A 15,016-nucleotide genomic window follows, 5' to 3' on the forward strand; every position below is an offset into this window, starting at 1 on the left:
AAAGATCAAAAAAATCATGGGTTAAGGCTACATGATGGCGCGTGACGGCGAGTTTAAAACTGAAGGGACGTTTCGGTGTTAAATGTCATCATTAAAGGACAAACATACTAAGAAGATGATACGTGGTAGGGAGTTTGATAGGGGTAAGATCTGTAATAGTGCCTTATAAATGCGTCAAATGGTTGCGATATTCAAGGTTTCTCAGTACCTTTTAGTAAAATGCTAAAGGACGATTTCACTTCTTCAAGGTCAAAGCTTGGCCAAGAATTGCAGGCCGACGACCTCAAAAGTGAGGGGGCAATGTTTGAGCCCAAAATAATTTTATTGGGCCGAGCCTAGGTTTGTTTCCAGCCCAATACTCTTCCAAAAGTATTATGGGTCGTCCTGCTGCCATAAGGCCGCCCAATCAGGTTGGCTGAATCCTATTGTGAGAATGATTGATTTGGATAAGCAAAGAGGGCGAATCCTGATACAACAAAGGGTCTCAAAGCTGAAGGCACTGAGAATTAGGGAATGAACCTGGTTCATTATAGAACCTAGTTCAGGAACCTATGGGAACTAGGATTGGCTGAATCATAATCAAATTGGGATAAAGAGTTCTAATATGAGTACATCACTGGTTCAGCCAAGAGTAGGTTCACTACTATAAATAAAGAAGGAAGTGCATCATTCAAGCCCCATCCAATTCAACATACAAATTGCCCTGCGCAAACCTCTCAAACATCTTGAGATTTTTTATTTTATTTTTCGGCCAACACATCTTCAGTTTGGATAAACAGCACTGTGAAGGCAACCGGTGACATCTTCAGTTTGGATAAACAGCACTGGAGCCGTAGAATTAGCCTACCGAGCAGCATCTTCAGTTTGGATAAACAGCACTGCTTCGAGACCGACTAATTATTTATCTAAGTCTCGATCAACAAGGATTTTCGAGTCCTTGTTGGTAGAAGTCATCTCATCAGCCTTCTTGGCGAAGTGAAGTGTTACAGGTTACTACATTCGGCATATTGAAAGCCGAATTTGATATTTGAACTTCGCAAAACTAGCAGCCTTATCTCCAAGCTTTAGAACCCGAAGACCGAGGCGTGTTCCTTCTTCGACCGCAGTAGAAAGATCAAGAAGTCATCAGCGAGCCCAACACCACATCAACATATTTTACTCCCCGGACGAGCTCGGCCGACTAGTTGGCACGTCCTGCACATAACTAAAGGACGTGGTTAGCTCATTAGTTACTTAGGTTGCATGCCATGTAGGCTTGGTAGTTTTTAAGGTTAACAGTAATACAATGAACTACACTCACATGGTATGACACAAGGTTCCTGTTTGAAACCTAAAATTTTAATACGCTCCTATAAACTTGATTTCCTATTATGAAACTTGTTCATTTCAGTGGAGAATTATACGTATTATACGAAGGCTTATGAAATGCCCGAAGCATATTTCCATAAGTAAATCTCTCAAGTATACATGGAAGCAAGTTGCTCTGTATAAATTCCAAAGAAGAATGTGTCATGAAGTGTAGAAAATCACTGAAGAATTCAAATTGCTTGAAGAAAGCCCTGGAAGGGTAAAGCATAAATTATTTACTCAATATTAATGGATGGTATAAATTGCCTTGGTGAATACTATCATTATGATATTGTTGCAACCTATTAAATCTCTTGCAAGAGTTGATATTAGATTGGGACTCTTAAAGAGTGTAGAAAGATTATAAAGTATTGAAAGGAGTATTGTCTTGAACTGCAGATCGAACAATATGTCAACGTGAATCTTATCCATCAAAATTTTTATGGCATTAAAGAATCATATGGATTGAAGATCATGAGTTGAACACTCAAATGATTAATCGATATTTAGACACTAAGAAAGATTATTCCTTATAAGGGAAAAGATGAATTGATATTTGGTCCAGAAGTACCACATCTTAGTGAAGTATATGCCTTATTGTATTTACCACAATAATTGAATCAGATGAAACATTTACTGTATGGGTATTACAATGAAATAATGTTTATCTATTGATAACTCCTGGAAATTATAGACATGTGCTTGTTTAATTCTAATGAACTCACTAATAGCCATGGCCTTACTAGGCAAGCAAAATATGAGTATCTCTCTCGTTTGCATAAAGATGGCTCACAGACAGAATTAAGTAATGGAAACTGCAGAAACACATTCAAACCTAATATGGCACACAACCTCACGAACTATATGCCAAAAGTTTTCACTTCAGAAGCTCAAGAACTACACTAACACACATTGGCGTGATAACAAGTTAGTTGATCTGCTTATTCTAATCAGGAGGAGATATCATCAGGGGGAGCATCTAAGAGTATGCTACATGAGCAAAGTGTTTTTGTCTCCTTTAGACCATCCATTCATCTCCTGTTGGTTATCATTAGAGAAATTTTAAAGATAGTCAATAAATGACTTGTAGTCATCCAAGGGGGAATGTTATAAAGATGGATGACCACATGAGGAAATAAACATCGCCCACTGTTTCTTTTCAGCCAACCAAAGTTGAAGATCTTGTCAGCCTACAAATGTTGAAGGTGTGCTGCCGACTTTCACATTTCTTGGCCTTAGCAGGGAACGATATGTTTTTCTATATAAAGGCCTATTAGCTCACAAATGTTGCGACAAAAGAAAACATACAATCTCTTGTTTTCATTTGTAGTTCCCATTTGATAATAAGAGAGATTGCTACCGCTACACCAAGGACTTATGCACACTTGCTGAACCTCGTAAATATTATGACTTATTTACTTTATTCCACTGCACATACCATCAATTTTACAACATCTCCTTATATTTGTGGCCTTATTTATGATGAACCAAGAGGGAACAGTAACTTGTCATCCAAGTAAATACAAAGTCTAAAAGGAAATAATCACTAGAATATTGAGTAGTCTTAAACTCAATCTAACTAGGATTTACACAATCAAACATATGCTAATAATGTTCACAACACTCCCTTGAGTATGTCAATACTTAGTAAATATCACATCAGATGTAGCAAAGTTTGATGAAGTCGTCTTGTCAACACTGATTAAGGAACACACTAGTCTTAAACAAAAGAACTTGCATGTGGAAATAAGTCTTGCAAAACTCAGTTATGGTAAAATCCAATATGGTACAAAAGTATATAGTCCAAGGTAAATGGTGAGTTGAATGCAAAGTCAGTTTAAACGTCTATTGGACATACACAAGGGTATGACCATCCCAGAATAGGTTCCTTGTTAAAACCTAGTCATGCAACAAAAACCCAAAGGAAAAAATGCTTCTAATCATAAGGAAAATAGTATTTTAAGGTCAAGTGAGTATACTTCGGGATAATCCCTTTGAGTTTGACATAATTCCAAAGAGGACTGACAATGTTATAACTCAGAAAGTTTATGCATATCAATTCCCCGAACAAGCTTTTGAAAAGTAGACTTCAGTAGTGACTTATGAAGAGATAGGCCAGGTTGTCTTAGGGGCGGATTTGCTTGACTTCAATTTTCTGATGTTATTGTTGTTGATGAGACAAAAGAATTTTGGCGCAATATGCTTGCTGTTGAAGACAATTTTTATGACTTTATGCGTAAGATATTATTTTTTACATAAAAACCAGAATTCATTAAGTATAAAAACATAATAAAATACAACAATAAAGTTTTTTGGTGTACAAATTAGGGGTGGGTTCAAAAAATAAAAAACCGAAAAAAAAAAGGGACCGAACACCTAACCGAAATCGAAAAATCGAAAACCAAACAAAAACTGAACCGAACATAACCAAATCTCTTTACACTTTATGAATGTATGCTATTATGTTTCTTTTGTGAAACTTTGTTGCCAAGTATGAACAAAGTCTAGGGCCTAATTATATTGAGTATGCAAATGATGTGTTGGAACTTAGAAGAGCTTCTTTATTTGTTTGCTTTCGAGGTTGTTAATAGAATAATATAGGTTTATCTGATCTTGATATGTACAAAAAAAAGGAATCGAATAAAACCAAACCGGATAAAAAAAAAAACAAAAAACAAAAAAAAAAGCCGAAAAAAATCAAACCGAACCGAAATTTTGATTCTATTTCAATTTTGGCAAAAAAACAAACCGAATGAAACTAAACCCACCCCTAGTGTTAATGAATACTCTTTCAACTTAAGTAGCCGAATATTTGTCTTTAGGAACAAAAAGGAATATATCCAATTGAATCCAATTTTACGCGAAAATAATTTAATGTTAGCACTATAAAAGTGTTTTGACAACAACATGGAATACCCAAATCAGCCATTAATCAGTTCCAGTGTAGCTTAAGAAGAAAGGGAGCATTTTTGCTCACCACCATTAACTCGAGTGGATGCACATATCCTCTCAATAGTTTGCCGTGTGTCCCACTAACCAACTAGAGCCAACTTTAATATTAGGTAACTTTTTAAAATTTAAGAAAATAAGTTAAAACATCCTAACCAACCCTAAAACCCTAAGATTTGAGAAATACATTCCTCCCCTTCCTCTCCCTTCGACTTAACAGCCACCACCCATCCCATCACCCAACCCCGGCCTTCGACCCAACAGCCACCACCACCCCATCACCCAACCCCGGCAACGAAGACTAACATCCACCCATTTGCTAGCCCCACCGCCGCTACCAACCTCACTGACCTTCTTTGCCCATCATTGTCGCCATCACCTTCCTCCACTAAGATTCACCGTCGTCTTCCTCTAACAAGATTCGCATCGTCTTGGGTGGGTGTTTGTTGGAGGAGGAGGAGGAGGAGAGGGGGGGGGGGGGGGGGGGGGGTGGGTTGGGTTGGGGGTTGTTGTTGGGTGGGCGTTCATCCCCCAATGTTACAATACTTCCATACTGAAAGTTACAACATTACTATATGGCTAATTATATAGTTGTAATTTTCTTCTTTTCCATTTCCAAGTCATTGGATAGTTTAGAAAGATCTTGGACAGAGGTTAAGTTCAACTCAACTAGTAATTCTGGAAAAAGACTACAAATCATGGAAGACAGTGAATTTTGAAAATCTTACAACAGTAATTCAACTAACGAAAAGTTACACGAGTAAATATCCTGTCCAAATCGCTCATAGTTTTAAGTGAACATTATATTTTAAATGGGATGCGAAAATGTCCAGCGAACTTTCGAATTTGAGCATCTCCAGGCAATTTTGGCTTTAGCCTAGGACTTAGTCTCGCTCACTTATAGCAGTCAAGTGCTCATCAATCTCTTCGGTAGACAACACTCTGAAGACAGGGTTCTCCTTTACCACCACTCCAACCTGAATATTGTCAATGGAAAATTAACATACATTTTATTCGATAAACTTACTGCTGCTGCAATGCATTGTCACACCGTCAACATATGGCTAAAATTTAATGCATGTCATGTACGGCCAAGAAATTGACGGAAATTAGATATACGTAAACATGAAACATAGGATATGGAAAGTAACTTTGCAAAGCAGCGATCAGGAGAGATCTCATACAAAACCCCAGTATTACCCCATCAATGTAATTAACAGATTGTGAGACAGACAGAACAGACTCCTGAGTAGTAGATAGTACACTTAAAAAGGTATATGATAGCGAACTGGAAGCAGGTCGCTACAGACGATGCAAAACAAGATTATTTTCAGACCCTGTTAGGCTCCTAGGGAAAATGGAAGAGTGAAGGGAAACAATTGACTTGGCCCTTCAGAGACCCTTGGAGTGACACTTATGATCCCAATGCAACAAACTAAATTGCCTCCGTAAATGTTATTTGATCTACTGTTAGCTCTCAACAGAGTGCCATGACGAGACAAGTTAAAACCTACGTGAAAATTATACCGTCACACCATACAAGCAATGAAAAGTTTATTACCCATATGCCAACAAGAGTGCATTTAAGGTTCTCATCAGAAAGCAGTAAAAAATTTCAAACACTAAAATGGGGGTTTCAAATACCTCAATTTCAGTGGCCTTGAAATCCTCTTGCAGAACTGATTGCAGGGCAGAAATACAAGTCTACAAATGAACAAATATGGGAAGTTAGAGAAGGAACCCAAAATAGTATTCTTATTATTTATTATTATCATTATTCTCATTCCTACTTTTGTTATAGTTAACATAATCATAGTTCAATAGCTAAGAACCATCAAAATCTCCGGAAATAGATTTTATCTAATAGGTAAAATATCTTATGCACCCTGTTCAATATACTATGACAACAACGTCTACCTGCACAGTCTCGTCGTAAGAGAATGAAGGCTCATTCTTCATTTTCTTCTCCAAGAAATTGATGGCCTCTTGCTCCTTCAATCCAGCACTTGTAGCCTAAGATGTGTAATTAGAGATCAGTTGAGAACTAGAACCACAGATCGATGCTCTAAAACAAAGATATAACTATGGCAGAGTAGAGCTAATAGTGATGTCTCAAGATGATTATATTTTTCTCTTTGATCTTTGTCGAAACGATCTACATATTGTAGGGATGCAAGTTAATCTTAAGTGCTTTCTATAAATGTAAAAGCATGTACTAAAGAGGGAGGAGAGAACCCTACAAGAAGAGTATCTGTTTAATGAGTAAACCAAAATAGGATTGATGCAAAATTGAAACTTGATAGAAGTGTGGGTGGTTCTCACAGCAAATTCCATTATGTTGCATACATACTTTGAGTTCTTTACATTAAGTTACATGAAAAGAAATATTCTTGGCACTTACCTTGTGACCAAAGTAATGGCCAGCTGGGTCACACTTGTAGAGTTGAGGTCCAAGCTCTTCATCAATGCCCAAAACCATAGCCACTTTGAAAGCAAACATAATTTGTAGATAATGATATCAGTGAAAATGCAAAAGACAAACCAGGTTATATAGGGGGGAGGGAGGAAGAGAAACAATCAGTATGCATCATTGCACGATGTAGTTCTTTGCTAGTAGAAAAGATTATCCACTGCTGTAGAACGGATTAGAAACAAACCTACTCCAAGTGGCCTCATGTAAGCATGTTGAGTATAGATTTGTGATTTGTCTGCAATCCTGTCATACAAAATCATATCAATAAAAGATAATGAGATGACTTTGCAATTATATACAGTAGTCTGTACTGTTCTGACTGTAATACTAGAAACTTGGAATTGGTATGGATGGAAAATAAGAGGCAGTATTTAAAGTATAGTCAATTATCCAGTGGCTCTCTAGGAAATAGAGGTTACTGAATCCCAATACCGTGCATTTGAAGTTGGGTAATTTCATATGCTTTATGCTCGCTCTGGAACAACCATTACAGAAACTAATGGCTGAAGTTTGCCGATCCTTTCCCCATCCAGGGAAAAAAAACCTTCGCTTGGGGCATTTCATCTAAACATCCTTTCCTTGAAATAACAAATGAGAAGATACATAACCATAAGAGGGATCATCTAGACAATGCAACCAAAACCTCTAACCTAGAGAAATGATCCCCTGATCTTTTGACTGGAAGATCCAAATCCCTTGAATTCTAAGGTTAAGCAGAAAAGTCTATGCACACTTGGCATTACAATATTTACTTTATCCAAAGGAAAAAATTAAATTATTTCTTTTACATAAACCTAGTCAGGGAGGGAGAGAGAGGGGAAGAAAGAGGGATAGGGAGAGAGAGAGAGAGAGAGAGGCTGTACATAATTTCAGGGGGGGAAGAGGGCATGAGAGAGCTACCCAATAATGAAGTGAACCAATAACCCCGACAATAAACCCCATAACTATAGAACCATGGCATCCCATTATGGTGTCCATTCTACATATCCAATTAAGAGGAAGGGGTGAACAAATCTTACTTGAACTGTTAAATTCAACAAGACTGGCCCAAACAAAAACAGCCACAACAAGTGAAAAACATACAATGGATACAATTAAACAACTCTAACTTAAAATATAACTCAAGATGGAATACTGAAAAACTGCATGCTAAAAGTTCAGTTGTAATATAGCATAACATAGTATTGTATAAACACTTAAAGTGATTACCATTTAGCCAACACATCCACAGGCATCTCGTATCCATATTTAAAACGAAACTCAGCTGCTTCATTCCTTGCTTGCGAAACTAGGGTCCTCGCATCAGCTACAAAATTACATGTCAAAAGGATGAACCAATGTGAGCTTTTGAACTACAAAAGAACTAAACATTGCCGAAAGCACAAATGTTCGAGTTAAAGCTTCCAACAAAAGTCAACGAAGAAGAAAAAGAAACCTGTCATTCCAGTAGCCAGCAACCCTAGGAACTTAGTGATGGGGAAAAGATGTGTGACACTTGTCTGATCCAAAAGCTTGTCCTGCATTAATATCATGATGTATTTACAACCCGCACTAATTCACAGCATGGTATGATAATAAAGACTCAGTTATACCACCAACAATACTCACCGGGACTTTTTTCTGGGTCACAACACATACTGAATCCTTTCCCCGGACACCAATGGAGGTGATCCCAGCAGCTTTAACAGCCTTAAAAGCATACTCTATCCAATCATAAGACGAAGAAAAACCAACTCAGAAAACAACATCCCTTACAGGGATCAAGTTCAGCATCCAATAAACCGAAATTTAAGTCGACTGTCTTTTCGTGCCGACAAGAAACCGAAAACCCATACAAATTAAGCTACTTAATTTGACTGATGTATAATTGAGCTAGCAAATTGACACACCAACCAGAACCCAATACAAAAAAAGTACACATTCGCTACTATAATCTTGAATTTCTCCCCAGATTTCAGCATTAAAACAAAATGATAAAAACAATTAAATGGGTTTTGATCTCGGTGACCCGTAAAACCCTAAAAAACCAAAGACCCACAAATCTGCCCTCTCTGAGGGACCATCCGAGATTCAAATCGGAAAAATCACACAGTATGTATTGGAGATTATCACATACCGACTTGGAAGAGACGACCTTCGGGTGAGAAAATCGTGATGTGACGATCGTATCCGCCTCCGCTTCCTCGACTCATGATTTGATTGCTTCGATTTCTGAGCTTCTTTTTCTTCTCTGGTTTTTAGGGTTCCTTCGACTTGGTGTATCAGACTGTAATGGCCACCCCTAGTCGGAGGGATTTTAATTAGAAGAGGAAACACAGGAAAGCTTTTTTCCCAAGTTAGCTGAATACGTTCAAGGTTGAAACAATGTCACATGTATTGCATTTTGTTTGGGGGAGCCCAAAATATGGAGATGGGCCAAAACTTTGGACCAGCAAGCTTAAGAGAATATTTGAAACAAAAGCCCAAATGACCATCGAAATTTGTTTTACCCAAAGACACTTTAGTGCTAGAGTAAACTACAGATTTGGCTCTGAACTTAGGCGGGAATTGTCAAACTAAGAATTGATAGGATTTTAGTAGATTTAAAATGAGGGGTAGTTAATTAGGATTTTAAAGACTTTAAAATCATGGTCTAGTCAAATTAGGATAGAGAGGACTCAAAGAATACATCCAAATCCAGAGTAGTCGATTAAATAAGATGTAGTCAAGTTATGATTTGAGAGAATTTTAATAAAGTTAAAGTATTGGGATAGTCAAATTAAGATTTCACTGGATTTAAAAAGAGCACATGCAAATCTATGTGTAGTCAAATTAAGATTTTAAGAATATGTGAAAAAGTACATGCAAATTTAGGTGTAATGAGAATGACGTAGATTTACTAGGATCTCAATGGAGGAGAGATTTTAATGGATGTTCGTGTGGGTGGTATTTATACTAAAGGCCTTGAACAATCCAATCTTCACACCTAAGATATCATTTGATGGTATTTATACTAAAGGCCTTGAACAATCCAATCTTCACACCTAAGATATCATTTGATGGTATTTATACTAAAGGCCTTGAACAATCCAATCTTCACACCTAAGATATCATTTGAAGACCAAAGAATTTTTTTATGCAGAAGAGGTTATTCCTTCGACACGGCCCCCGCCTAAGCCTGCAAGCTGGATGAGATGATTCAGAGGAACGAGGAGTTTGGTCTCCTGGCTGGGTTCTTGTCGCTATCAAGGACAATATCTGCACAGCTTTCTCGTGTTCTGGAGGTCTATACGTCATTGTATAACGCCACTGCCATCAAGAAGATTAAAGAGTTGGGTGGGATTGTGGTGGGAAAGACTAATTTGGATGAGTTTGGCTTTGGTAGCACCACTGAAGGCTCTGCATTTCTGGTTTTTGGTTCTTTTATCAGTTTGCTTTTATGGATTATATGCATTTTTCTGACGGCCCACCCACTTCCACTCTAACGATTGTACAATCCCAACTGCAATTGCTATTCTATCTCTGTATAATTCCAATCCATGTCACTTGATTCAGATAACAATTGTAGAATCTCCAACAAAATGGTTTGCTGTTCACCGTCAAACCAAGACCACCAAATTACCCCCATCATCTTCCTTACATCATCACAAGCTTCACATAGACCTCAGATTCTTCGAGAATGAAGCTAGACTGTGAGTTCCTCGAGCTTCATGTTGGGAAGATTTCACACTCACCGTCTCCTGGTAAATGTGACACCATGATTTTCTAAGATCTGAGTAAGGTGGATTGGAATACGAATATCTTGAAACTTTAGTTATGGACTCAACAACTTTCTGAACGGAGCTACGTAGACGAAGCAATGATGCCACCATCTTTCACATACCAAAAATAACCAAACCCTTCCAAACACACAAGTGAATTCAATTTAACTTATGATATTCTTACAAACCCACTTGATTAGAAGTTTCAGCTGTAATACTTCACCGCAAAAGTTTCCCTGTTGTTTATTAATAAGGGATAACCTGAAACTTCTAAAATATACACACAACAGCCACTAAGGGAGGAAAGTTTACAGCTCAAAAGAAATAAACTTAAAGGTGCAGTGAGACAAAGGTTCAATAAACATCCCAGCAAAATGCAGTCATGCCAATCCCAAGTAAGCTTCAGTTTATACCTTTTTGATTACGGATTTTAGCCAAATCAGTACTAGAGTCTGCCCCTGAAATTTATAAAATCAAATGGAAACAAAACAAATAGGTGAGCTTTTTAAGCTTAGCAAGTAGGAAGTAAACATGCTCATAGGAGTTTTACCACATAGGCAAAAGGGTTAAAAAGACCTATAAAACTTGCAAGAATGATAATGTTATTGTAGTATAAGGCCTCGTTTGGCACACCGTATAAGACACCGGATAATATTAATAATACAAAGTACGGTGTTTGGTGTCCATTTTTATGAAATAGCCACCAGATTAAACAATCCGGCCCATCTATTTTATACGGTAAACGCCCACTTGCTTATCCTCTCCAAAACCATGGTACAATTTAGTCGGGCGCTCCTTCTTCTCCAGATGCAGCCTCTCTCTGCTCCAGGTTAGTCTTTTCATGCCTTCTTCTTTATCTTTCAATCCCAGTTCATCTTCTCAGGTTCCTTTCCCTCTGTTCTTCTTCTTTGTTTCCCCTCCCTCTATTATTCTTCTTTGTTTCCCATCCCCGGTTCAACTTTTTCATATCTCTCTTCTCCCTCCACACTTGCGTGAACAAAGCAAATCCCAAGTCCATCGGAAAATTGTCAACCATGGAGAACGATGAAATTCCTGAAGACGCCAACGAACATGAGCCCTTTTTTCTTAATTCTCCGGAGCTTTTCACTAATTTGGTGTTCATCGTTATTCTTATGGTTTAATTTTTGTGAGATACTACTGGTTTTAGATTGCCCGGGTTTCCTTTCTCTCTCTTGCTCCTAAAGCTCTATGCTTTTTGTTCTTCCTTTATCTGCAGCTTTCAACTGTTTCTTAAGTTAATTTCAGCCTGTGCTTTTTGTGCTACTGCCCCTCTCCGGCCAAGACCTCCTCCCGCTCCTCCACCTTCTCCCAAGATTTCCACTTCTCCACCGACATTGCACATAGTCAGCTGTTAGAATTTGGCCCTTTTAGCAGCTCAGTTTAATGGCTTTTCTTTGTTATTTGACATTCCATTTTCTTATCCGGTTCAGTACCAAACACAGTATAAATAATATGGTCATTAATCCGATACTGCACCAAACGCCTGATTAATTTAGTCAGTACTATTTGGTGACTATTTATCATATCCGACAAAAATAGTCAGTACAGTCCAAGCTACAAACGAGGCCTAAATGATTCTGGCAAGGTCATTCTTCACAAAGATTATTAAATAATTTGTATCAAATCAAATTTCAGTTAATTATTGTAAAGCAAAGATATCTTTGGTATGATTGATTTTATGACCAAATTAAATAAAAACGAATGTAATAAATGAGAATAGAAAAATCTACAATATTAAAGATGAGGAAACATAAACAGTTTTTAGAAATCAAATTGAGAAAACACTAAGGTTCCGCCGTCACCTTAACAATACTATATAGTTCTTTCAATTACTGACGTAGACATGCATATTTTAAAGGTTAGGTTTTCCTAATATATGCCTATTGGACTCCCAATATAGAGCATATATCAAATATGCAATCTGTCTGTGGTATTCAGATCAAATCTAAACATGCATGACTCATTAAGTTTGGTGAAACCTTTGGAAAAACCATACAACTCTTAAGACGTGGTATTCATCCTAAGTGAACTTGCACATATTAATCACAAGAATCCTTCGTTAATTTTAGGTACCGACCTCCGACCAAAATTGTATCAAATTACTTTTCTAAATATTCTAATAGTTGTGAATCATTAAGACACTTGGATAGTTTAAACCGGTGATTAATAATTCAAAAACCTGCTTGCATATTATCATAAGCAAATTAAAAAAAAACTACATATTCCTATTAAGGCTTGTGGTCTCACTCTAGCAAAAAGGGAATGAGTTACGCATATTCATAATTAAAACCAAAAGATTGAAAACATGTAAAAGTCTGAAAATCTTTACGCTTGGCCAATTTCCTCTTTGAATATCGCATGGCAAAGGAGCAAATAAAGTTAGGGCTGGCAAGCTTATTTATCCTACTAAATTAAATCCTCCTAATAATAAAATGTCTTCCAACAAGACTAGGAAACCAAATAAATTAAAATAAAAAAATAATCCTAAATTAAATAGTAAAATTCGCCTAAAATCTGCACAGCCACGTTTTGGACTCATATCTGCTCCAAAACTAGCCAAAAATAGCTAGATTTAAAACTTAGAATATTTTGAACATTTCTCCATAAGGCCACAAACCCATCAAAGATCATCTTGGGCTCCAAAAATCACAATTAAACCCAAAAATGTCACTTTGCAGAATCGCGCATTGCTTCTTTATTCCATCGCCAAAAAATAACCATTTGGTAGAAAAATCTCAAATTTTGACATGAACACACCAACAGACACACAAACATCCTCCAATTTGAATCACTCCAAAAATCTCCCGTTTGATCATGTTTTGCTCCAGAGGAAGTCGAATGTCTTATATTGAAAATATAAAGCAAATTGTCAAAATTCTACCAAAATAATTACCAAAACATACTAAGAATAAGGTAAAATATTTAATATGAAATTGACTCATCACATGCATTGAAAACAATAGATAACTTTAGGGGGGGTGTATTCAATTGAGAATTTGAGAGATTTTAATGAATTTATAAATCCATGAATTTTTATAGAGTTTAATTGATTTGTAGAGATTCCATGTAAAATTTTGATTCAATTCTCTCGAAATCTCATGGGGAAATGTGAGATTTGTGGATGCTTAAAATACACTAGAAAATCTCTTCAACTCTCTCCAATTCCTCAACTTTTTGAAATTCTTTAAAATCAAATTATAATTGAATACACCTAGAATGTTGTAAACTTCTTTAAAATCCTAATTGAATACTGTCACATCCCGACCTGGGCGAGACCACTTCCTGGGTCCGACTCCACCGTAGCACGATATTGTCCGCTTTGGGCCCCCAGCACACCCTCACGGTTTTGTTTCTGGGAACTCACACGAGAACTTCCCAGTGGGTCACCCATCATGGGATTGCTCTCGCGCGCTACTCAGCTTAACTTCAGAGTTCTGATGAAACCCGAAGCCAGTGAACTCCCAAAAGGCCTCGAGCTAGGTAGGATGAGAATATACATATAAGGATCACTCCCCTGGGCGATATGGGATGTCACAAATACACCCAAATTTTTAAGGATTTTAATAAATTATCTTAAAATCCTGATTGAATACACATTGAATTTCAGAGAGTCACTTAAAATCCTGATTGAATATCACTAGATTCATTAAAAGAATTAAAATCCCTCAAAATCTTAATTGAATACACCCCCTTAATTTACAGTTAAACTTCTCTTTCGCAAAAATTCAAAAAAAGAATTAAAAACTTTAAAACATAAATCAGCAAAACCAAAATAAAATTTCCAACATAGCAACACTCGTTCAAAGCTAACACAACATAATTTGGTCCCTTAGCCACAATATATTACTCAAAATGAGATAATCTCAATCACAAATTCACTTATCGGAACAAAGCACATATTCCCTACTCACAACTAGTAGGGGTGAGCCGTCCTCCTAACTTATTCTCAAATCACATTAAGTTCACAACTTCTTTTGAACTCCACAACATAACCATGAGGGAAAGCTTTCAGTTTTTGTCAACTGCAAAAAAAGTTTCTGAAAAGAAAATCAAATCCTTATTAGAACCTGGATTCGAATTGAAACATTGCTTCAGAGTTTTAACAATCCAGACAACAATCAAATTGAAATAATTTCTCAGACAATGAACATATAGGTCGCACAAGATAATGCTCCAGGGAAGTTTTTATCATGCTTACTCTAAACTTTAAGGGTAAATGACAAAAAACTACCTCAACTATTAGTCTCACGACACTATCATACCTCATCTTTTAAAATTGACAATGTCATACCTCATCTTTAGAATTTGGTCCAATGTTATACCTTCCGTTACTTGCCCGTGAATTTTTCAGTTAAATGTTGATGTGACTTGATTCGGTGCCCACTTTCTATTAAAAAAAATTATTAAAAAATATTTAATATTTAATATTTTTTAAATATTAAAATAATAAAGAAAATTTTTTGAAAAAAAAAAAAAAAAAAAACCA

At 36.7% G+C, this 15,016-nt stretch overlaps 1 protein-coding gene across 1 annotated transcript; it reads right to left on the reverse strand.

Annotated features, from left to right (window-relative positions):
* Positions 1 to 4,950: 4,950 nt before the first annotated feature.
* LOC103936360 (proteasome subunit alpha type-6) lies at positions 4,951 to 9,116 on the reverse strand. The gene is made up of 9 exons (XM_009346198.3): positions 8,886 to 9,116; positions 8,378 to 8,472; positions 8,205 to 8,286; positions 7,979 to 8,075; positions 6,954 to 7,012; positions 6,698 to 6,780; positions 6,214 to 6,309; positions 5,941 to 6,000; positions 4,951 to 5,273 (listed from the first exon to the last, which is right to left on the reverse strand). Exons 1-9 carry the CDS (start codon positions 8,959 to 8,961, stop codon positions 5,181 to 5,183), a joined length of 741 nt encoding a protein of 246 aa, XP_009344473.1. The 5' UTR covers positions 8,962 to 9,116; the 3' UTR covers positions 4,951 to 5,180.
* Positions 9,117 to 15,016: the final 5,900 nt, after the last annotated feature.

The sequence above is a fragment of a genome, unplaced genomic scaffold (genome assembly GCF_019419815.1).
Source record: "Pyrus x bretschneideri cultivar Hongxiangsu unplaced genomic scaffold, Pyrus_bretschneideri_v1 Contig37, whole genome shotgun sequence".
Taxonomy (NCBI): domain Eukaryota; kingdom Viridiplantae; phylum Streptophyta; class Magnoliopsida; order Rosales; family Rosaceae; genus Pyrus; species Pyrus x bretschneideri.